The following is a 25,066-nucleotide window of genomic DNA, read 5'->3' on the forward strand; positions in this document are numbered from 1 at the left end:
AGGAGGCATGTGGTTCTCTCGCCTCCTCCTGCAGAGGGCAATTTTTTTAGAGGCTTTTTTAAACAGTTAAGCACTAAGCAGAGTCATCCACTGTGACTCTGGCAGCAACTACCTCAGCCTTTTTCCTTATAATTTTTTTTCCGTTTCATGATGACAGTGGTGAGGCCCTGCCTCCCCTGCCTCCCCTGTCTGCACGTCCCAGGTATGCAGGTTTTGGCATATTTGGGTCTTTTCCCATGTAAGATTGAGAGTATCTTGGCATACTCTCTTATCTTATCTCGGGAAAAGACCCGAATACAACAAGACCAGCATATAGATATAGAGATATAGAGATATAGAGATATAGAGATATAGAGATATAGAGATATAGAGATATAGAGAGATAGAGAGATAGAGAGATAGAGATAGAGATAGAGATAGAGATAGAGATAGAGATAGAGATAGAGATATAGATAGTTTTGGCTATATATATATAAAATATTATAAGCCTCCAGGGAATAACGCTGTCCACTCCCCCCCACTCTTCTTCAGACTCAAAGGCACATCTGATGTATTAACTAGCTTCATTTGTTGTTTTGCCTGTGATCTTGTAACTGGCCCGGCTCGTTATTCCCTGGGGATGAGCAGCCCAAACTGGAGGCTGCTCAAACAGGAGGAAGGAATAGGAGCATCGATTAACATGCCTGATATAAAAACAACAAAGTTAATTACAGGTGGGAGGTGCACACAATGGCCAAATTGATTAACAGTGTCTAAAGGCAGATATCTCTTTAATGGTTTTTACACTGCTGATTTTAGCAGTAGGTAAGGAAGCTAAGTGAGCAACATATTTTAAAGTTCCGGAGATCCCAATGTCTGTTTCTTTTTTTATAACTACACCTGGAACTCATATTTTTGGGATGTAGAGCATGTCTCAACCTGGATCCAGACTCAAGTGCCCTCAGATTTTCAGTTAGGGCTGGGCTTGGGTTTGCAAGTGGGTAGAAGTATTTTCTATCCTTACCCTGGGGCTTATCTGAGAGCAATCCAAGCTTCAGTGTATCACTGAAGCCATGGTCCTATCTTCCTGGATACCACTGCACTGGACTCACTTTGGTGTGGTTTGTTTGGCTCCTTCTCAGCCTTCTTGTTGGTGCTATTCTTTTCTGACTGTAATAATCCAAATTGGACTTGTTGCTTGTTGCCCTTTCCACTTGCTCCTTTAGTTTGAATGTTGTTGCTCTGTCCACCTATGCTCTGGTTTGGGTGGTTACCTCTGATTTCTACTGCTGTCTACCACCATCATTAAATTTCTTCTCTTTGCTGGCACCGCTCTGCCCAACATTTTCAGGACTTCAACCTTGACTTTCAGCTTCTTTTCCTTTCTTTTCCATGTTCCTTATTCCTGTTCCTTTCCTCTAGAATGATCTCTTCTTACGCCCTTCCATTGTTTCAATGACCCTCTTGTTCTGGCAGAATGGGAGTCTTTATAGATAAAGGCAGAAGGAATAGCACAGGGACCTTTTTGCTGCAATGCATCCAACTTTCTCCAGTTTGAACCAGCTGAGGTTAGGAACTTTGAAGAGGAAGATGGCTTGGGTGCAGGCATAGTAGCCTGGATCTCTACCCGTCTTTATTTTTACCTTTTTTGTCCCATTTCCCTGCCTGCTCCCGACATTCCCCCTAGGGAATTTATCAACAGATCAGATTCTTTCTGTACTCTTCTGGCTGGAAGGCTGCTATCTGCCATGGTGGAGAAGATACAAGATCTTGCCAACAAGAACTGCAATTCTGCTGCTCAGATTCTTCAGTTTGTTGTCAACATTGAGGTATGGAGGCTGTAATGTGAATGTGATATGTCACCGAAAGGATCCTCTTCGGCCCTACCACAATGTACATATTTATTTCTGTGTCATCCATTGTAATGCTGAATCCTGTGGTTTAAACTTCCACTTTATTTTCTAGATAGCAGAAGAAACAGAGTTCCTTCTACTGTATTCTCCTTTTTAAAATGGTAGAAAAGAAGGGCTGGGCTTTAGCTTAGCTAAACATTTCAGGCAGCATTCCCTAGATCAGGGGTCGGCAACCTTAAACAGTCAAAGAGCTACAAAGATCCTAAACGGAAGCCCCTGTTCAATTCTGGAGCTGACTGGAAGTCTGGCTCCCCCACCATAGAGTTTCCTCCTAACATGGCGTCCTTTTTACTCTACCTGTCCTAACCGAAAGCTCCATCAATTGTGGAGCCGACCAGTGACAGGGAGCTGCAGCAGAGGGATAAAAGAGCCACAAGGGGCTCCAGATCCGCAGGTTGCTGACACTGCCCTAGATTAAGAAAAGGGATGTCTTCTTGTCTGGGATGAGGGAAATGATTACAAAAGTTGTCAATTTACTAGCTCGTAACTGAATTAAGTTGCTTCATCACAGAAAAAGGCAAGTGTAGGCATGTTTTAATCTGAAGTTCTGGCATAGAATCATAGCCAAGCATGACATGCAAGCTGCTTCTTGAAAATTGAACCTCACAGATCTCAATCAACCAGAGACCAATTACAGAGATTGGTCTATAATTGGATCCATCAGACTTATGCTTTTAGTTTTGCATCCAAGCAAAATCTCCTCCCGTCCCAACGCACACCTCAAAACCCAGAAAAAAAGAAAGTAAATAAGATCATATCCCTGAGATTTATGATTTTGAATTAACATTTTTTTATGCAGCCATGCCAGTTGCTATGACTCCACAGAATTGCCATGCAACACACTATGTTTTTATTCATTCCTGCTTCTGCATTGCTATTTGCTTTTGCAGTCAGGAGCTTCCTGTTTATACAGAATCTTGATATTGCAACAGAAGGAAGTCAGGACCACAAGCAAACATTATCCGACAATGGTCTCTGATTGCTAGGAGGCTCCTTGAGGTTCAAGAATGGAATCTAACTTAACTTCTAGTGAAGTTCAATGACTACCTAGGCTCAGTCTTCTTTCAACAATCTTAGAGAAGGGCACTTTAAGAAAGGGAACCCCCTAGGTCCTAATGCCCAAGTAAATTTCAGAACTTCAAGGCCGCAATGCAAGAAACATGCATATGTAAACCTGGTATGCACAGTATATGAAGTAGTGTCCTGAATTGACAGAATGGGTTGAACCAGAAATGCCTGGAGGGCTCCAGTTCTGAATGTTTTACAACAATTCAAAATATGGAACCTTACCCAGGAGTAATAATTCATGGTGCCGCTGTTCTTTTTTTGTAAACAAACCAGAGGTGGTATTCACTGGTATTCTGCAGAACTGGTATTCTGACCAGTTCTGCAGAATCAGTAACAGAAATTATGAGTAGTTCAGAGAACAGGTAAATACCATCTCTGGCCCCGTCCCCATCTATTCTCTGCCACCCGAGTCCCAGCGGATCAAGAGGAAATGAGGATTTTGCAATAATCTTCCCCTAGAGTGGGGTGGGAATGGAGATTTTACTGTATTCTTCTCCTGGCATGCTTGCCATGCCAAGCCACACCCACCAAGCCATGCCACACCCACCAAGCTACGCCCAGAAAACTGTAATAATTTTTTTTGAATTCTACCACTGAAACAAACATCAAATCTGTATTAACCTAAAGATCTTTGCACAATTTGTGATTTAGAATCACTTGGGAAGTATAGGTAGGTGCTTCGCTTCCCAGAACTTGAAAGGAATAAATGTTTAACTTGTATGTTTCAACTTGTTCTTAACTCTTTTTAATCCACGCTTTAATTTAAGTATTTATGTGGCTTTATTATATTGCTATAAATGGCCCAGAATCACTTTGCTGAGATGGATGGTGTAGAAAATTACTAAATAAATAAATAAAATTAGCCAGTACAGCAATTCTAGGTGAATTTGTTATGGAAAGAATAGTGGATTATCCCAGAAGTAAGTAAACAGAAGGATGACAAGTATTAACAGTTGCCATCTGCCTAACAATTACAGAGCAGATATCGGAAAGATCCACTGCAGCTGGCAAATGTTATAAAAAGGATCTTGGAAGCAGAGCAAACAGCAGTTCAACAGCAGGTAAGAGATTTTCCACATTTGTTTCTGAGACCTAAATCATTTCTCAGATTATCAAATCCCATCTGTTAGACAATGGTTAAAAATGGAGGCAGGGACCCGACTCATATTACCACATGTGGTGGACTTGCACTGAAGCCAAAAGATACTGGACTAAAATTCACATGTGGTTGGAGAAAATGATGCACAAACATATAGACCTTAAACCAGAGATTTTTTTATTGGGAATCATACCAGAAACTTAAAATAAAGACTTGAAATATCTGATTGTAAACCTTTTAACAGCAGCTAGAATTTAATAACAATATACTTTGCAAAAAAAACTGGAAAAAATGAAACAATACCAAAACAGGAGGAAGTTATTTGAAAAATAATGAAGTGTGCTGAAATGAGTAAATTGACATTTGAAATTAGAGAACAAGAAAATGAGCAATTCTATAAGATATGGGATTTGTTTTATCAGTGGCTTGATAAAAAACCTAGAAATGAAAAATGTTTTATTTATGTTTTAATTGAAGGAGATAAGTGATAATACAATCATGTTGTTAAATAGATTAATAACGATACAATGAAATATTGACACACATATGAATTGAATAATTTAGAATATTTTGTTTTAAAATGAAGGATAAGGATAGTAATGAATCTATGTAAATTTGATAGATGATTGGTGATATTATGCATAACTCTAAGTAGTGATGTGTATTATAAAGATATCCTGCTGATAAATAGTCTAATAAGGAAGTAATGAAAAATTGGTACATGTATGAAGTGAGTATTTAGAATACTCTGTTTAAAAATGAAGGAATAACATTTGTGCTTGGATGTATGAAAAACAAGGACAATAATGAACATAAGCATACTTGATGGATGATTGGCGGGACTATGCATAATTGAAAGTAGTGATGTATAAACATAAACAGTTGGAAAATTCTTTTACACTGTAAAAATAATCAGTGAGATAAGTGATTACATAAAGGTATATTGTTATTAAATAGACAAGGAGATTAGGTTTGCTGAAAAGAAAGAACTATTAACTGTAATTGAATATATGATGTACAATGAAAGTGAGATACTTAGTTATACTAGACGGAAATTTTGTGATTGTATACGTAATTGAAAATATGGATGCACAAACGCTTGTAACCAAATGACATGCTGTATGTAATGAATGAGAGTTTTATATGTTGTCTTTTATGTTTAAAAAATAAATAAAAAAATGGAAGCAGGGCAGCTATTATCTGTTGCTAAGGAGCCAACTTAGCTAGCAACTTCCAGTGATTGCAAAATCCATTCTAGCCCTTGGCATCCCAAGGTTGTCTATGCCTTCCATGATATGAGCGCCATCAAATATTACTTCTCTCTTTACTTTTATTTGTAAAATCAGCACAAGAGGTACAAGCTATGCTAAAAATGTGCTGGTTTCAGTCTCTTTTGACTGTTGACTTGGGACATTCCATTGTGTATAGGGCAGTGATGGGATTCAGCCAGTTCGCACCTATTTGGGAGAACCGATTGTTAACTTTCTAAGCAGTTCAGAGAACTGGTTGTTGGAAAAAATCTCCTTTTGTTTTTCCCTTTTTGTTTTACTTTACAGGGCTAATCCTGTAAGGAAGGCAGGAAGGAAACATTCTGGTGTTGTTTCTAGCCTAATCTTTATTGCCCTGCTCTCAGAAACTGCCTTTCTGGTTAACACTTACTACTTAGTGACAGCTGAAGCGAAGCAGCCATTGATATTAGTGATGTTGAGTTGGCCACGCCCACACAGTCACATGAGCCACGCCTACCCAACTGGTCATTAGGGCAGAGAACCGTTTGTTAAATTATTTGAATCCAACCACTGGTATAGGGTCTCTGGCCTGTAAGGTCTCTGTCCTGATGTGTTTTTTCAGCTTTTATTACCCGAAAAAGAGTTCTGTCCTAAAAGGAATACAGTAGGGAGAATCATGTCTCATTTTTCCCTCTTGCAGCATCAACATGTTCCCCTTGTCATCGAACGTCAGCGGGAAGAACTGATGTTTCGATTCAGCATACAGAAGCTACAATACAGACTTCAGGAGATTCAAACTCTCCGGGAAAGCTTCCAGCAGATGAAGGGCAACACCAGAGGTAGGATATAATATAAAGAGCATTTGAGAAGTTTGGGCACTGAAAAAGTATTGAAAATACTGTACCTCCCCCCCCCCACCCCTCCAATTGTCCCTTCCAGTCTTTCTTGCTTGGTGCACATACAACAAGGAATCTTGGCAGCAGAACGGGCCATGTTTGATCCTAGCCATATATGGACACCTAGATATGAACCACTTTAGTGGATCAAACCCCTGTCATATTTCACTGTGACTAGTACAATACAGATATTAAAAACTCTTATATACACTTACAATTATTACATAGGCATGCAGGACAGGGGGCAGAGTATCCTCAGTATTAATAAGCCACCTGAGTTTTCAGAGTCGTTCTAATTAAGAAAATTTCAACATAAGCTGCGTAATGTCTCAAAGGTGCTTTTTCCTTGAAGACATTTCAACTGATGAAGCTTGTTGATTGAGAAATGAAACATCTTTAAGGAAATCAAAGAAAAGTTCAGTTGCCTTTTGAAAAAGCATCTTTAAGATAACCATGACCTGAATGATTGAGAATCTCCATAGACAGTAATAAGCGTCCTAAATTTATACTTGTGGAGCAGATACTGTACTGTACTTAAGCAATCACCCAGAGTTGCTTTAGATGTGACCGTATAAATCTTTTAAATAAATACATTTTCCCCCTTAAAAGAAATATTTTTAAAAACAGAAAGGTATTTTTTCTCGCATATATTAGGATGCCCGTACCCTTTTTTTTCCATAGCAGATTGATACAAAGGAAATCAGCAAAGGTGGGGAAGAAGAGAGAGCTGCAGAATTTTTTTGTATGTATTTTTATATGAATTTTATCTCTTTTTACTTGAAAACTCAGTTAGTAAGACGGGTGGTAGATACGTTTGATTAAAAACGTATTCTCTACCTCTTCAATCTATGAGGGGAGGAAAACATATAACTGAGAAAATTCATATATGGCAGATCCATTATCCTGGCTTCAAAGAGATGCTCTCGAGTATCCAACGAGTGGTTACTAGCTTTGGTAACCATCAATTAGGAACTACTAGTACTTCCTCCCTGCATGGGGAAGCCAGTTTGATGGGAACTTGTCTTTGGGATCGTTCCTTGCAACAACACCTGACATTATAACATCTGCTTTGTTGTTTGTTGTGCCTGGCTGAGGCTGGGGTTGTTATTGCCATAATTCACATTTGAAGGACTGTACCAAAACACTGCAGCTTGATGAGAAGGGAAGAGGCATCACACATAACTTAATAGCCCTCACTTAACTCCTAATCTGCTGGGGCAAGAGTCAAAGATTTAGTGAAAAGACTTTGGCAAGCAAAAACAGAAGTTGGAAGAGATAACAAGGGAAGTTACAGCCACATCTTGACAGCATCAGTGTTGTCACTTTGTTTACTGCATAGGACAGTGATGGCGAACCTATGACACGCGTGTCAGTGCTGACACGCGTAGCCATTTGGGGTGACACGCACAGGATATCATGCGATTCATCCTCGGCTCCTGCACGGCCGCCGAGGATGAAAGAATCTGTGCTGGAGGAACGGGGGGGGCGGGACGTGTGATCTCCCCCGCCCACACTCACTTACTGTATCGCTGCCGCCCCTTTCTGAGCGCAGGGGCTGCTGGTAAGACGTGTGTGCCATGCGCACACACGTCATCAGCGCGGCGAGGGAGGACCCGCAGGAGAGAAGCGCGGGAACAGTGCGCGCCTCTCTCCAGTCAGGCCGGCACAGAGAGTCTACTCCTGGGACTGTCGGTTATGACTGCACCACAGCAGGGAACAGCGGAGTGCCAACGGGAACTGTGAGCGCCATTAGCAGCAACTATTGGGGTGCCATGGACTTGTAATTGCCCACAATAACTGAGATAAGTGAGGGGGAGGTTGTGTTAGCTTGTTAGGCTAGTTAACCCCTAATTGGCTATCTATAATTCTATCTGCTGTCACTGGCCCACTGATGGAGCACCCAAAAAATAAAAAACAAAGGTTAAGTAAAGGGAGTGGTAGTGGCAGTGGCCGACCCTTTCAAGAGACATGGAGCGAGATGTATGGCATTATAGAAAAAAATGGCAGATCATTTTGCATTCTATGTACTGAAACGGTAGTAAGCAGAACGTGGAATATAAATAGACATTTTGAAACTAATCATTCCCAGATCTTGGAAAAAAGTGAGGATGAAAGGAGGGAATACATTTCCAGGAAGCTACACCTTTATAAGAGCCAATCTAACTCCATCCTTAAATTTATGAAAGGCTCTACAAATTTAAACTCTGCAAGTTTGAGCATTGCTCACTCCATAGCTCAGCATGCAAAAGCGCTTAACAAAGAAGTTACTAAGCAGGTATGTTAAATAATTTGTTTTTGGTTTATTAAATACAATTATATATTGCAATTATACATTTTTGTAGTTTAAACTATAAATTGCGCAAAATTATGTTTTTGTCAAAGTGACACACAACGCGAGTTATGCTCGATTTTTTGCCGATTTTTGACACACCACGCCAAAAAGGTTGCCCATCACTGGCATAGGACATAAAATTAAGAATGGGTGACCTGCCTTTGAGGCCTATCTCTGCTCCCTAATCTTCATCTAGAACAGAGTTTCTCAACCTTGGTGACTTAAAGTCCTGTGGACTTTAAGTGGCAATGGTTGAGAAACACTGATCTAGAACAATGCCTTTTGAGCTAATCTGGCCCTTCCATGTTATTCCTATGTTTCAGAAGAGCACAGGGCTCTTCACTACCTCCCATTTGCGTCAGAGCTAAGTTTAAAATTCTGGTACTTTCCAAGATCTGATTTCTCTCATCTCTTCCCATAGTTTTTTTTTTTTTTAATGCTCTTCTAAATAGGGTCTTTTTCTTCTCTTTTCAATTCCTTCTGCCACAGCTACTAGTTCTGGGATTTTAAGAATCTAGACTTATATTTATATATATATTACTATCATCATACCTCAATCTTCATATGACTATGATTGTTTTTACATCCCTTTATATATTTATATATATTTAATTTAAAACATATAACTTGATATGAATGGTAGGTGATTACTGTGGAAGGGATGCACGAAAGCTCTTTGTAACCATTTGACACACTCTTTACAATTTGTAATGGAAGATTTTTTGTGGTGTTTGTTGTGTTTTGTCTGTTTGTGTTTATTTAAAAATAAAAAAAATATTTTAAAAAAAATATTAAGACCTTATGACTTATGACCCTAAAATCAGTTCCCTTTCTCTCTGTGAAAATGTTACAACTTTTAAAAAGGGGTTTAAAGACCTTTTTATTGGATTAATGCATGTTTGTTTATGTAGTCTGGTTATTTCAGCCTGTTCTTACTTAGCTGTCAGTTTTCTATTAACATCTGCTTCAAATTATGAATACACTTGGTCTTCAGCCAGCTAATGTTATTTGATTGATTTGTAATTGTTATTTGTGGGATTTTTTTCTTTCTTTTTTCTTTCTTACCATGCTTTGGTAAATATTAATAAATGTATTATTAAGCAAACAGAAGAAGGTTTTCTCCAGTTTGTCCAGGGACAAAGAAATGAAGCACTTCCCTACCCATTTCACAACAGTAGATAAGATGCATCTGTGTATTAGCACATATCTCATCCATTTTCTTGGCAACATTTGAAAGGCCATCAACCCATATAGAGATATGGATGTGAAGGGCCAAATAGAATGTATCTGGTCATGTGCATATCATCTGCCAGGAACACATTATACCAAGCAAGCCTTTTCCCAGGACTGTAAATCAGTTTCAGGCAACAGCCATACAAGTTCATGCAACTATTTTAAAGGGTTCTGTATCTAAATTCATTTTTGTCATTTGATCTGGATCACTGCATAGACTTAAAAGGCAATATTCCAATTGGTCTTTTTTTAAAAATTTATTATTTTAAAACATCCATTGGGATAAAAATGGGTACAGGTAGTCCTTGTTTAGTGACCACAACTGGGACTGGCAACTCAGCTGTTAAGAAACTGGTCTCTAAATGAAACCACAACTGTGCTTATACAAATGTTATTGAAGTCTATCTGTACAGATTTCAAATACAGGGAGAAATGAAGATAATAAAGCGAATCAATTTGGCTTAGTGGTTAAGGCCACAGGCTAGAAGTCAGGAAGCTATGAGTATCAGGCGAGAAAGTGGGAGATTGTGAGTTTTAGACCTGCCTTCCCATGAAAGCCAGCTGGGTGACTTTGGGCTAGTCTTTTTTTTTCAATCCAACCCAGCTGACAAGATTGTTCAGAGGAAAACAGGAGGAAGAAAGAGTATTGTGTATGTTCACACCTTGAGTTATTTATAAAACAATATATATATATATAGCAGTTAGACTTATATACCGCTTCATAGGGCTTTCAGCCCTCTCTAAGCGGTTTACAGAGTCAGCATATTGCCCCCAACAGTCTGGGTGCTCATTTTACCCACCTCGTCGGAAGGATGGAAGGCTGAGTCAACCTTGAGCCTGGTGAGATTTGAACACCGAGCTGCAGATAAGTCAGCTGAAGTAGCCTGCAGTACTGCACTCTACCCACTGCGCCACCTCGGCTCTATATGAAAAGGGTGGGGGATAAGAAGGAAAGTAGTAAAGAAGAAAGGGAAAAAAAAGCAGTGGCTTCCAACTTTTGTTCACTGCAGTAAAGTACAAAATAGAGATCTCTCAATTTTTTACTTTTACATCATTAGTGAATATTAGACACTTCTATACTAGTCGGATCACCCAAAATTTCATAATTCTTTGCTGTTTTGAGCACAAAATAGTCTTGAAGCCGTTTCCAAGTAGAAGCAAAACTGGATGCATTGTTTCCTTAATTAAAACAATTAATTTTGCCATCTCTGCTTGCTGTGTCATGTTTCCCATCCATTCTTCATAAAACCACAACTATGCTTATTATTTTATTTTAGCTTTTTTTTTTTGTTTAGATACTGTGAAGGTCATAAATATGAGAATTGGTCATAGTTACTTTTTCATCACTTTTATAACTAAACAGTCACTAAATGAAACAATCGCTAAATGAGGACTACCTGTATCTTTTTGCCATTTGTTATTTCTATAATGCATGCTCAAGCTTCCCTAAAATATGTTTTTAGCACACATTTATCTCATGGTCTTTCTTTTTAAACTTTTCCTGAAATAAACTCTTGTTTTTAACATAGCTACTGTACCTCTAAAATATAAAATTTCAAGCCTTATAAACTTATTCAAAAATATATTTTGAATATATAATGTCCAAGGGCTATTTTATTAATATTATTGCCTTGAAATATATGGACACTAGTAAATTTCATTCATTCCATTCAGATTATACCTGCCTCCCACTCCTAGCAAAGTGGTGAGATAGTCCATATTACGGGTTATCAGTGGAGACTGATCACCAAAGAGATCCACTGAATATTGTTTTTCTAATTATACTATAAGTGGGGAATTTTGTGCCCAACTTTCAGTAAACGAAAGAAAAAATGATGGCCTAAAATGTGTGCAATAATTAGCTTGTATGTGAAAACTGCCTATAGTCATCGTTAACCCTGCATTTGTGATCCTCAGCTCCAATGTCACAAAACTCACTGGACTGTCAATTTCCAATTCAAGAGAACCTGCCAGCAAGTGTAAGTTACCAATACTACAAATAATTTATTATGGAGTCTTGATTTTATTTGCTGTTTTCATTGCTGCCCTATTTTTTTGCTGTCTAAACTCTGAGTCCTCAAAGCAGTTTCCATTTCTAATTCTAAATGGTCTAAAAGAATGATTGAACTACTTAAGTGACCATTCTATTAAAAATAACTAAAAATGGAAGCTGCCTAATAAAATAACAAATACGATTAGTAATTGCCATTAAAAAGTCAAGCAAACTGGATAGATTTTAAGTTTAGGCTTACTCTTTGTTCTCAAATGATTTAAAAACATGTTCCAATATGGGAATCTGTCCAAGAAAAGGTTGTCAGTGAGGTTTATAGTTTTAATGTGCAATAAAATATGCCAGTAGCGAAAGAGAGTTTCAGGAGAGCTATATTTCAGCAAATGTTTCCTGGAATAGTATGTCTGTTGTTCCTCTTTTGCAATAATTCATTTATAATTTCTTATTATATAAGAAATTCTTATGAAACCTGAGAACTACTTGTATGTAATATTCTACCATCCCTGTTAACAGTAACTGTCCAATACAAGTAGTCCTCAACATATGACCTGAATTTAGCCCAACATTTCTATTGCTAAGTGAGACATTTGTTAAGTGCATTTTGCCCCATTTTATGACTTTTCTTGCCACAGTTGTTAAATGAATCACTGCAGGTGTTAAATTAGTAACATGGTTGTGAAGTGAATCTGGCTTCCCCATTGACTTTGCTTGTCAGAGGATCGCACCCAGGGACACTGCAACAGTCATAAATGTGAGTCAGTTCCCAAGCGTCTGAATTTTAATCACATGATCATGGGGATGCTACAATGGTCGTAAATTTGAAAAATGGTCATAGGTCACTTTTTTAAGTGCCTTCGAATGGTCATCAAGTGAACTCCTGTAAGTTGAGGACCATCTGAACACTCCAAGTTGCATATTTTAGAACAGTGTACTAAAGGTGCAATAAATTACTTCCTTGGTTTTTGTATTTGCATTTGGTATAATTTCTTTTATTTCCAGGCGGTTCTATTTACTTAGAACAGTAATAATGACGGCCTTAAAAAGTGTAATAAAACAATGAAAGGAAGAATTAATTAACAGCAGCAAATTCTAAAACGGGTTCCCAAGATAAAATTGTCTTTGACTAAGTAAAGCTTAGTCTAAGACTCTAAAATAAATATAGATTAAAAGGCCCATAAGGAAAGTTGCCTGCTATAAAAAGATTTTTAAAAACCTTGCCTTCTCTGGATTGTTCAGTAACAGGAGGTACTATTGAAAAGTTGTCCATTTTCTTTGGTCTAGGATGGTATTTGAAATAACATCCAAAGCAAGTTTGTTTGGTGCAGAAAAATAGTCTTTTTGTAGCTTCTTCAATCTCTAAATTGCTTAAGGAGTAGAATAACAGTGTTGGAAGGGACCTTGGAGGGCTTTTAGTCCAACCCCCTGCTCAAACAGGAGACCCTACACCATTCCATTTCATTCCACTCCAGATAACTGAACTGAATCTAGCCCATTTTTAGGAGAGTGGAAAAATTGTGACAGTTTGATTTTGTTCAAATAATGTATTGCCAGTTGATTGGCTTTCTACTCCCCATTTCTAAAATCAGTTCCCCAAACTCCAAGCACCTGGGGCAATTCCACAGGCTTTTAAATAATTCAGCATGTATACCGACTGAAATTACTGTTGTTATCATATAGCAGTTAAATAAGGTTATGACTGAAATCCTTTATCCAGTAGAACCTCTGGTCACGAACGCTTCTGACCACGACCAAATCGAATTCCGACCAAAAAATTCACTCCCCTCCCCCCCCCATGGCCGATTTCACCTTCCGTGCCATTTTTTTTGTAAGCGCCAAATTTCCAAAATTAGGTTTGGGTCATGACCAAATCGGCTTGTGACCAAAGTTATACAACGAATTATGGCCATGACCAGAGGTTGTACTGTGCACTAATTTTTTTTTTTTTTTGTTTAGCTTAAAGCTACTGAAATCTTATATTCATGCACAGAATTGCACTGTAAATATCAAATATTGACCTTTGGGAAGTTAAAAGGCCAAGAACAATTTCTTAGAAAGATCTATATAAATCCAAGTGTTAATAAGGTTACAACTCACATCCTATTGGAAAGAATTTCCCTTCATTTCCAAGAGCCAGATAAGTTCCCCAGCTTGAATAAGGATTAAGAAAAACTGATGCTCATCCTGACCGATGAATTTTTAAATGCCAACAGAGTTGTGAAACCTTGGACCATGTAATGCTCGAGACCAGGAATTTGTATCTTTAAAGAAAAAGAAAATACAGCTTTCCTTTAACAAGTTTTAAAATGGCTTTGAAGGCTACAAGAGCTTCTGTGGATTAGAGCCGAAACATTCCCATTAAAAAAGAATCAAACATGTTGACAAATAAGGATTTCTAAAATTGTGTATATAAAAAACTTAAATTGCATCAGCATTGTTACTAGTCAAAAAATGCAGCCCATTATTCTCTTGCAGTTATTTAGCCAAAGCAAAAATGATGAAGAGGTCGTCTAGGGAGAAGAATTGCATATAACCAGAAATATGTTTTTTAAATGCCTGAAATATTATGGATGAAATTGCCCAGCAACAGAAATACAAAAAATGACCCTCTCCAAAAGCAGTTTTTTTACAGGCTTCTGTTTAGTAATGCAGAGCGTAAACCAAGCTAGGGAAAGCCTTAAAGAAAGCTGTGACCAGCCTCTGATTTGTAATGGCAATATTGCTTGTATCTGTTCAGTTCAGCTTCATCAGCTGCTTCTCCCAAGTATTCGGGCTAAAAAAACTTACATTTTCGAAATAAAAAATGAGAGGTGCTTAAACATCAATAGCCATAGGCTGTATGTTTTTCAGAGTAGAAAAAAGCCAAAGCCAAGAGCAGATGGAAATGTGTCTTTTATTTTTGATTATATTCTTTCTTTCTATCTCTTTGTTGGTTTTCCTTCTTCCTTCATGTATTGTTTCTGTGTGTGTGTCTTTCTCCTTCTCTCTCTCTCTCTCTCTCTCTCTCTCTCTCTCTCTCTCTCTCTCAACCCCCCCCCCACTTATTTTCTTCCATTCAGTTCAGCCACCACCAACCTATTAACCCATTGATTTCAACCCCATTAAGAAGTAATAATAGAATAGTAATTTGGGCTATTTTTTATTTGTTTGTTTACTTCCTGCCTTTATTGTTTTTTACAAATAAGGTGGCAAAGATATCCAACACACCTTCCTCCTCCTATTTTTAAAAAAATAAGATTACTGGGGAAGGGCAAAATTAATCCTTGTAAACATCCTAGCCCCTATGCTGCTAAAAACATTTTGTTAATATTGTTTCTGTACTCAGTTGAATATTGAGCAGGGTAAAATTGTTTGGAATGCCCAAACCCTTCAGTGTAAAATATTGCTTTCCCACGCTCTAAATAAACATGTTAACATGTTGAGTCAAGTTCTACATGTGGATGATCTATGTCTTCCTAGAAATCACACAATATGGATGTCCTAACAGAATTCTCCACTGCATATCTGACAGATACCAGAAAATGCATGTCATTTTCTTCATACGCACTCATGTATCCCTTTTCTTAGTCTCTTCAAAGCCTTCAAGGACTGTTCATGAAGATGGACAGTGAGCTAGAAGAGGCCAAGAAGAAGGTTCTAATGAGGCTTCTGATTTGGAAGAGGCAGCAGCAATTGGCTGGGAATGGAAGTCTGTTTGATGAGGACTTGTCCCCGCTGCAAAAGAGGTGAGTTGTGCAAAAAGAATGTGTTACTTTCTGTCAGACGGGATGTTATCATTCTGAATCTGTCGTGGTTTAATGCTGCTTAAAGAAGTAGCTGAATGCAAACTTGTCATGGCAATGTCTCTTATGGATCTACTTTCCCTGATAGAGGTCTGTGGTTAATGTTACCATATCTAGAGGTCTAGTGGTGTTGGTCGAAGTGTAAATCTTTATATTTGCTTGTCAGATCTTAGATGCATGGTGGCCTATATAACAAGCAAAAGGAAATGTCTTATCTCTATACAGTACTCAGCTCTACAAAAAAAAAAGAAGAGCTAAGCACTACAGCTACACTAAGCACAGGAGCCCCCCCGGGTTGTGTGCTAAGCCCCTTCCTTTATTCTTTGTACACACATGACTGTACCCCATTGTATAACACCAACACAATTATTAAATTTGTGGATGACACGACAGTGGTGGGCTCATTAATAAGAACAATGAGTCTGCTTATAGGAAGGAAGTACAAGGGCTGACACTGGGGTGTAAAGAAAATAATCTTGCGCGTAACACCCCAAAAACTAAAGAACTTATAATTGACTTCAGGAGGAAGAGAGATGTACATTTATCATTGTACATACATGGCGAGGAGGTGGAGAGGGTTGGTAGTTTTAAATTTCTGGCCATTTCTGACCTCTCGTGGATCATGAATGCTAACATGCTTGTGAAAAGGCACAGAAGAGGCTGTATTTCCTGAGAATGCTAAGGAAGATAAATCTATCTCAGCATCTACTTCTGTTCTACTATCTCAGCACTATTGAGAGTGTCCTGACATATGGCATTCTTCCATGGTATGGGAGCAGCTCCACAGCAGATGAAAAAGCTCTACAGAGAATCATTAAACTGCCCAGAATATCACCGGGCTCCAGTTACCAGCCCTGGATGACATCTTCGCATCTTGCTGTTTGAGGAAATTGCATAACATTCTCAGAGACTCTTCCCACCCTGCTTACAATCTTTTTAGATTGTTGCCTTCTGGCAGAAGATAAACAACAATTAAAACTAGGACCACACATTTTCTGAATAGCTTTTATCCCAGAGCTATAGTTGCACTCAACAATGAACTAGAGGGCCACCATCAGTGAGCTATTGACAGCTATTCCCCGCTTAGGGGCAGGGAATTTTTTGGGTGGGTGGGGGTGTGTTTGGGGATTGTTATGTGTGTTGGACCTGGTCTCTAGGTGTTATGTGAATTTCATAGTATGCGTATACTGTGTATATAGGTACAATGACAATAAAGTAAAGTAAAGCTTGTATTGATAATGAAAGCTGAATAGATTTGTATATGTCCTCTCATAGCGATTGCCTGAACTAGTCCCTGCAATTTTCTTGACATGGTTCTTTTGGAAGTGATTTGCTTCCTAGGATTCAGAAAGAAGGACGGTCTGAAGGGTGCCAAGCTGGGCTGTGCCCAGGTGGGACTAGAACTCACAGCTGCAGGTTTCTAGGTGATTTCTTAACCATTACATCATGTTGGCTTCTTATAGCTGTATTCTACATGTTTACTATTTGTCATAATTGCTCTTGGTTTACTGGTAGTCATGCAGAATGATCAAGAGCGATTCAGACACTGAACCCAATCCCAACCATTGGTCATTTGTATTCCTCACCCCATCTGGTTGACAATATTTTAGTAGCTATTACTCCTTGTATCCTTTATATCGCTCTCATCATAAAAGCAAAATACAGGAATTGGGCATGGCTAGTCAAGTGAAGAGCAGGACCAGGGCAGACATGATAGCTGTGTGCTCCAATATTTGAGGGGCTGTCACATAGAGGAGGGGGTCAAGCTATGTTCCAAAAAGACCAGGCAAGGAAGAATGGATGGAAAGGATCAAGGAGAGATTGGTTCCATAAATAAGGAGAAATTTTCTGACAGCAAGAACAATCAACCAACGGAACAGCTTGCCTTCATATATTGTGGATGCTTCATCACTGGAAGCTTTCAAGCAGAGACTGGACTACCGTCTTTCAAAATTTGTGAAGGTTCTACCGTCTTTCAAAATTTGTGAAGGTTCTCCTGTCTGGGCATGTGGGATGGACTAGATGACCTCCAAGGTCCCTTACAACTCTGTTATTCTGTTATACATACTTTACAAAACTGCACATGACATAGAATCCTTTCTAGATGGGACAGCCATCTATCCAGTCTAGAGTTCTCTTTTGAGTCCAGTACTAGTGCTTGATTGTTCTTGATCATGAAGGATCTACTATAGCCTAATGCCATGTGGGCTGGGGAATAAGGGAATTTACTGTAATCTAAAACTTGGAGGGCAAAAGTTAAGGAAGTTTGTTTTAACCCTTGCTAAAAATGGGGCCCATCTTTAGTGCTTGGTAAAAAGTGACTGCTATACGCCTTGAAAAGTTTGCTTGTTTCTTGGAACTTAGATAATTTTGGTTTGGATGGATGTGAGATTTCAGTCTGGGATGTAAATCTGTCATGTTTCTAACAGGTTGGAATGCCTGGTAGATATTTGGTTCCAGTTTCGCCAGCAGTTGATTACATCTGGAGTTGAGCTTCAATCTCATATTCGAGAACATCTTGATGATACATTCAACTCTCTTATACAAAAGTAAGGAGGATCTCTCTCATAAAGTACTGTCTTTCTTTCTTTCCCACTGGCGTCTCCTTTCATGCTATGCCTAGTATGGGGATTGTTGTCTGTGTTGTTTGCTGACTCTAGACCATGGATTATCAGCAGGGGAGGCTGAAGATATTCAGAGGAGATCATAAAGATATTCTATCAACTGTTTTTGATGTTGGTTTTTTAAAGAGTTGAAATTAACATTTCAGCCTAGCATCAGACTCTTGATTCTATCAGCTTTGTTTCCTAGGTGTGAAACATTAAAATAATATTTTGTATTCAAATGATGCAGAACCATGATCTTTGACCCATTTCTTCAATTCGTTGCACATCAAAATCTTCCCAATAATTGTCAAGTGTTCCTCAACCTCAGCAACTTTAAGATGTGTAGACAGCATCCTGACTGGGAGCTTCTGGGAAGTGAAGTCCACACATCTTAAAATTTATGAGGTTGAGAAAGACTGGTTTAAGCAATTGGTTTTTAAAGATATCCCCAATCTGGTCCTTGCTTTCTCATTTCCCCTCCATTCTCCAAAGAAAACCAAAACAAAGAGATTAAAAGCAACAAAAAGCTGTATTTATTGATAAGAGGCTTCTTATCAATAGACTGCATGCGCATGTAGGATTCTCTAGGCAAAAAGAGAATGGTTACAGGTGGAACAGGTAACTCTTAAATACACAAAATGACAAAGGAATATGGGTGACTAAGGAATAGTTTTTTAAAAAGCTAAAGGGGACATAGAGCTACAGTCTAGCAGAACAAGATTCAGCCATCATGGGAGCTTAGTTCCTTGTTGCTCTCAAAACTTTCTCCACAATTTTCTTTTGCCTTTGTGCTACAAACTGGGACAGGTATTCCTATCTAGAGTCATATTTGACCCTGGAGCTATGAGGGGTGTGTGTGTGTGTGTTTGTCTTTGTGTCTGTGTATGTACATATGTATTTGTATATACACATCTATGTACAGCTTTATATACACACACATAGACACTTATATGTCTCTGTGTAAAGTAATAATGTATTGGACACACTTACGAGTTGTAAAGTGCACATCAAATTTCCCGGAGGAAACAACTTATTTTCCTGAGCTCTTAAATGCACTATATTTTTTGTATTACTCTCTGAAGTTTTTTTTTTGTTGAACCACACTTCTGTTATAGATTAAAACAGGCAAAATAGCACAGACATCAGAAACCAAGCAAGTAACCTATTTCTTGATCAAGGTTTGTAAAGTGCCAGGAAACCTCACTTTTCCAGAACCAGGTAAAATGGGCTTCATAAACAGTAGCCCATATTTGGTGGAGCAGTGTTTAGAATGCAGAATTGCAGCCTAACCCACTGCTTACCGCCAGCAGTTCGATCCTGAACAGCTCAAGGTTGACTCAACTTTCCTTCTTTCCGAAGTGGGTAAAACGAGGACCCAGATTTGGGGGGCAATATGCAGATTCTGTAAACTGCTTAGAGAGGTCTGTAAAGCACTGTAAAATGGTATATAAATGCTGTTATTATATACATACATACATATACATATATACATATATACATATATACATATACACATATACACATATACACATATACACATATACACATATACACATATACACATACATACATACATTTGATGATCTTATCACGCTAATGACATTAATGTCAGCAGTGACATTTCCTCCAGTTTCATGGCCATTCATGACATATGATCCCCCTTCCCCCAGTTACCAATTGCAAGTCTGCTCATTGATCCATTAAAGCAAGATTTCACTGTACTTGCGAAAAGGTTTGTTTTATATCTATGCAAGTAAGAATAAACCTAGCTGTCCATTTCAGAGAGCTCAAGCAGCTTCACATGCCTTCATCTTTTCTATCTTTCTAATTGAATATGCCTTTAATTGTTTATATCTTATACTGATAGATATGTTACAGCTAATAAATTATGAGTATTTTCTCTCCCAACATGTAAAAAATCCAACATCATGCATCTTCATCATTTGCTGAGATATGCGGAGGAACTCATAGTCCCAGTCTCATGAATATTTGTGTATATTAGTCATTGAACTTTTTTTTAGATCATTAGTCATTGATTTTTTTTGAGATATGCCTAATTAATAGTCCAAGTTTATGGCCTGTGACCAAAGATATTTTCTTGGAATATCTTCTTGGATTTACTAATGTTCATATTCTAACAATTAAACAATGTAGGCAGTGTGTAACTGGTAGCTTTTTATGACTTTCATGATCAGATAAAAACTCAGAGCAGAAAACCATTGGTTTGTATTTCACTTTTGTTCAAATACCTTGACAAAAAAGCAAACATTTGTTCTGCAATTATTTTTGACTTCATCATTTTCTTTGGCAGAACCAGCAAGGTGATTTATGATTAAAGCTGTTAACCTCTCTTCTGCCTCCTCCTCCCCATTTTAAGGCACTGCCAGTTGCAGTTCTAACTATAAAGAGTACTTAGATCTATATACAGTTTCAGAGTGCTTTACAGCCCTCTCTAAGTGGTTTACAGAGTCAGCCTGTTGCCCCCAACAATCTGGGTTCTCATTTTACCCACCTCTGAAGGATGGAAGGCTGAGTCAACCTTGAGCCAAGTCAGGATCAAACTCTTGGCAGTAGGCAGAGTTAGGCTGCAATACTGCATTCTAACCACTGTATCACCAGGGTCCCTAAAGTAATTGAACTGTTTTTTTCTGTACTCTTGAAAATGATAAAGCTTAAGTTTTCCTCCTTGAGTATTTATTTATTTTTATTTATTTGTATCCCACCTTTATTTTTACAAATCATTCAAGGTGGTGAACATATCCAACACACTTACCTCCTCCTATTTCCCCCACAACAATCCTGTGTGGTAGATTGGGATGAGAGAGAGTGACTGGCCCAAAGTCACCCTGTTGGTTTTCATGGCTAAGGCAGGACTAGAACTCACAGTCTCTCAGTTTCTAGCCCTGATAGACCAAACTGTCTTTCTGCATGTATGTGTGCATATTTATGTATTCTTGCTCACATAAGATGGGAACAAATGTCTTGAGGGTGAAACTCATTAGGTCTTGTCAATTACAAGCAGGAGCTGAAGTTTACTCTATTGTACATGTAGTCCTCCACTTACACTTATAACCTGGGCCAAAATTATGGTTAAGCAATGGCAAACATGATGGTCATTAAGCAAACATGGCATTTGTTATGCAACTATATTATACCTAATGGGTGGGGTTTTTTTGCTGAAAATCAGAAGTAAACACTGGTTTCCAGCCAAACTATCACAGACTATGTAACGGCTATAAATGTGGGTTGGTTGCCAAGCATTCCAAAAATGCAATCATGTGACTGCAGAAGGGAAAGCCATTGGCACTTCAAAACTGGGTTGTAAGTAGTTCCGGGGATATCTGTTGTAACTTCAAACGGTCACTAAGCAACTGGTCATAAGTTGAGGGCTACCTGTAAACCCTTCCTTTCCAATGAATTTAAATGTAAATATTAATTCTCTTCATGCTAATTATCCCAATGCCAGGGTAAGTGTTCTGAAGGGTGGGGGAGTGGGGAAAAAAGGTGATAGGATTTTCCCTATTACCCAACTTCCTTGTGAGTTGAATTCAGGAAACCTTCCCTGATATTTGCATCATTTATGCTCACCTAGATGTTTGGGGTCCTATTCCCTTTAATGCTAGAAAACAAGGCGAAGCCAAGGTAACATAGTAAACACAGTTGCAGTCATGTGATTTTATAATTAGTGACCACTTTGCTTAAAGACCAAGTTGCTGCTCCCAATTGTAGTTGCTAAGCGAGGACTTCCTATACACTGCAGTCAGATTTGCAGGATTAATATTGGCCCTGCTGCGTAGAACCTACCAAGAAATTATCCATACAAAGGCTAAAATTACATTAATATTGGTTATTATTATATACACAACAATGTGCAGTTGCACCAGCCAGTTCTTTAGCTGGCATTGGGCCATCAAACGCATAGTTCTTCCCATGAACTAGGATGTCATAATGTTTTGGGGTAGTATATGTGTGGATCCAAATAGTGCTGTCTTGTGTAATCGAAAGATGGACATTTTACCAATGTGCAGGTTTTCTAAGTGCCATCCAAGACTTTCTGGTATGGTACCCAATGTGCTGATAACCGCTGGTACCACCACAACCAGTTTACCCCATCTCTCAATTTTGATTTTCTGAGCTTGATACCTTCAGAATCTTTGACTTCTGTTCTGTTATCCCCTCATATCACCACTTTAATTATCTACACTTTCTTCTTTTCAATCCCAAATCTGATGTGATGTGCCAAGACTTTATCAGTTTGTACTTGGAAATCTCACAATATTTTATCTTGCTCATTTTTGGCTTCTTATGTTTCCCAAAAATTTTATATAACTATCACATGGTAATTTATATAGAGGTTCCAGTGAATTATATTGGCCACGATGTATGGCTGCTGTTTATAATCAGTTTGAGTGATCTTCTTGGACAAGAAGAATACACATATAATCTACTGTTTCTTCTGTTTCTTTGCACAATCTGCACTTTGAGATGACTTTATTTGGTTTGTTTAAAGTAAAGAGATAAAAGAACAAAAACTAATGATAGAAAAATTCAAAAGTGCAGAAAGAAAAAGGCATACAAAGACTTTCTTCAACAACAACTATGAGCATAAATTTACAAAGACCTCTTTCTATAAGTTTGCAACATAACTTCCATTTTTTCCTATTATTTATTTTATCTAGTCATAAATCCTTATGTCATAATTTCATTTGTTTGTGTTTCATGCCAAAATTCCCAAAGCAGCTTCTAATCAGCATTAAAATTAATTATGTCTTTTCTCCAATTAAAGTTTGCCTTCTTAGCCAACTTCACCAACTTCACCACCATTCTTCCATTCTAGATAATGTCAGGTCCATTCTAGGTAATGTGCATATAAAAGTCTTGTTGCTGCAATCAAATATGGAAACAAACTTTCATAAATGTTTGCCCAACTGGTTGACCATTGGTCCAAAAAGATTTTGTTTCAGTTATATATCAGTTTTTAAACTTGTCAAAATCAATGTGTGTATTTCATGTGGCCGAGCAGAATCAGACGAGGAGGAGGTTGAGGGAGGGCCTGGGACCTGGAAGGCTCTGATAAGAAAACATCATTGGAGACAGAGGCAGAGCCAGGGCCTTCTGTCCTCCCCCAGGTGGAGAGACAGCTGTCCCAGGTGTGCATATATACAGGAGGAAAGGAGAGGAGAGCAAAGGAAAACAATAAGCCAGCTCTCAGGGAAAGGTAGACACTAGCCAGCCCCTCTCTAGTTGGGAAATAAATAGGAGGGGTTTGGGAGTGGTCGATTGTTGCAGACAATTGTTCATTTCTAGTATACAGCAAAAAATTCGGATTCCTTTGCCAAACCCAGGTTTGTTGGGACTAATTTTTTTTATCCATGTAAATAAAAGACTGTTACTGCCCTGTTATAAAAAGGGGTTTTTTTTTTACTCATGAGTAAAGAGCTTATTATTACTTGTGAAGGCTGGGTTAGAACAGTATTTGACTCCAGATGTTTTTGGTTTTTTAAGAGGCTCATCAAACTTCCAACATGCATGCTATCCCATAGTGTTTCCCCTCCCGAAGTTGCTCTTTCCATCCTAAACCAGAATTTTTTCCCCTCTGCCTGCTGTCTTTATGAATAGGGACAGGGAAACTTAGAACTTAGAATAACTTTATTGCCACTTTGAATATACACTAATTGGCATACATTAAAATGTAATTAAGTTGCATACAGCTGTCAAAGGATTTCCACCTCTAATGTAAACATGGCAGGATAAATAAATAAATAAATAAATAAATACATACATACATACATACATACATACATACATACATGAGGCATGCATAGAAAATTATGCATGTGCCCACATATATTATGACATGGAGAAACAACACAGCCTAGTTCGGATGTATACATGTACATTGCAAGAGAAATAAATCTTGCAAGTTTACCAGATGGATTGGCATAGGGAACAAAGCTGTTACAGAATCTGGTAGTCCTGCTATAGATACTTTGGAACCTCCTCCCAGAGGGGAGCAACAAAAACAGATTGTGAAGTGGGTGTGTGGGGTCTCTAACAATGCTTTGCGCTCTAAACACATAGCACTTGTAAGCAATATCCTGGGAAAGGGAGTAGGGTGAATATTAAACCCTGTTGCTGCTGTTCCCAGAACTGGCTCTTCTGATACTTGAGCCTGGCTTGTGTTTCCCCTCCAGTTCCTTCTTGGTGGAAAAACAGCCCCCGCAAGTTTTAAAGACGCAGACCAAATTTCAAGCCAGTGTCCGCTTCCTGCTGGGACCTCAGTTACTCAAACATCCGCCAACATCATTTCTGGTCACGGCTGACATTGTGACAGAGAAACAGGCCCGGGAACTGACTGCCAACCATTCTGCCTCTGTCTTTAGGTGAGAGACTCAGTGTATCTCTCCTGATAGCTTTGTTTCCAAGTTTCTTTTTTTTTAAAGGATGTATTTGGGGTGAGAAGGGAACCAAGGCATAGATTCTTAAACACTGATCTTAAACACAGTGAGAGAATTTCACACGAACTGTTTATAGGAACTGCTTTGATATATACTTTCAGGGCTCCACATATGAACTGTTTCACTCTTTTCATGTTGACGGAAGGAGAAAGAAGAACTGGCAAAATGAGGAGCGATTTATCTCATGTAACTAGTGAATAGCTATAGTAACTTACAGAAGACTTAGAATTAGACTTAGAATAACTTTATTGTCACTTTGAATGTACACTAATCGGCATACATTAAAATAAAATTTCATTGCATATGAAATTTGTGAAGGTGGAGAAAGTGAAGTAACTAAATGAATAAAGTTCATCTTCAACTCAAATGATATCTGGATGAGAGAAACGTATCATAATAGTTTGCCCAGAGAAGTTTTGAAATTATTCTTAATAATATAGCAAAAGATAAATTTATAGGTATA

General features: G+C 38.3%; 1 protein-coding gene across 6 annotated transcripts in view; it reads left to right on the plus strand.

Moving 5' to 3' along the window:
* Window positions 1–25,066, plus strand: part of STAT6 (signal transducer and activator of transcription 6) — an 89,248-nt gene that overhangs the window by 42,091 nt on the left and 22,091 nt on the right. For 4 of the 6 annotated variants that reach the window (XM_087710612.1, XM_087710611.1, XM_087710616.1 and 1 more), the window contains exons 3-9: window positions 1,667–1,808; window positions 3,938–4,021; window positions 5,989–6,127; window positions 11,667–11,728; window positions 15,325–15,482; window positions 17,969–18,088; window positions 24,340–24,528. In XM_087710612.1, coding sequence (XP_087566738.1) covers window positions 1,667–1,808; window positions 3,938–4,021; window positions 5,989–6,127; window positions 11,667–11,728; window positions 15,325–15,482; window positions 17,969–18,088; window positions 24,340–24,528 — 894 coding nt within the window. The remainder of the gene's footprint in view (window positions 1–1,666; window positions 1,809–3,937; window positions 4,022–5,988; window positions 6,128–11,666; window positions 11,729–15,324; window positions 15,483–17,968; window positions 18,089–24,339; window positions 24,529–25,066) is intronic. The other 2 variants (XM_087710615.1, XM_087710614.1) reach the window with 1 other exon arrangement.

The sequence above is a fragment of the Thamnophis sirtalis genome, unplaced genomic scaffold (genome assembly GCF_051295495.1).
Source record: "Thamnophis sirtalis isolate CommonGarterSnake01/CBP01778 unplaced genomic scaffold, rThaSir2_p1.2 scaffold_3, whole genome shotgun sequence".
NCBI classification, from domain to species: domain Eukaryota; kingdom Metazoa; phylum Chordata; class Lepidosauria; order Squamata; family Natricidae; genus Thamnophis; species Thamnophis sirtalis.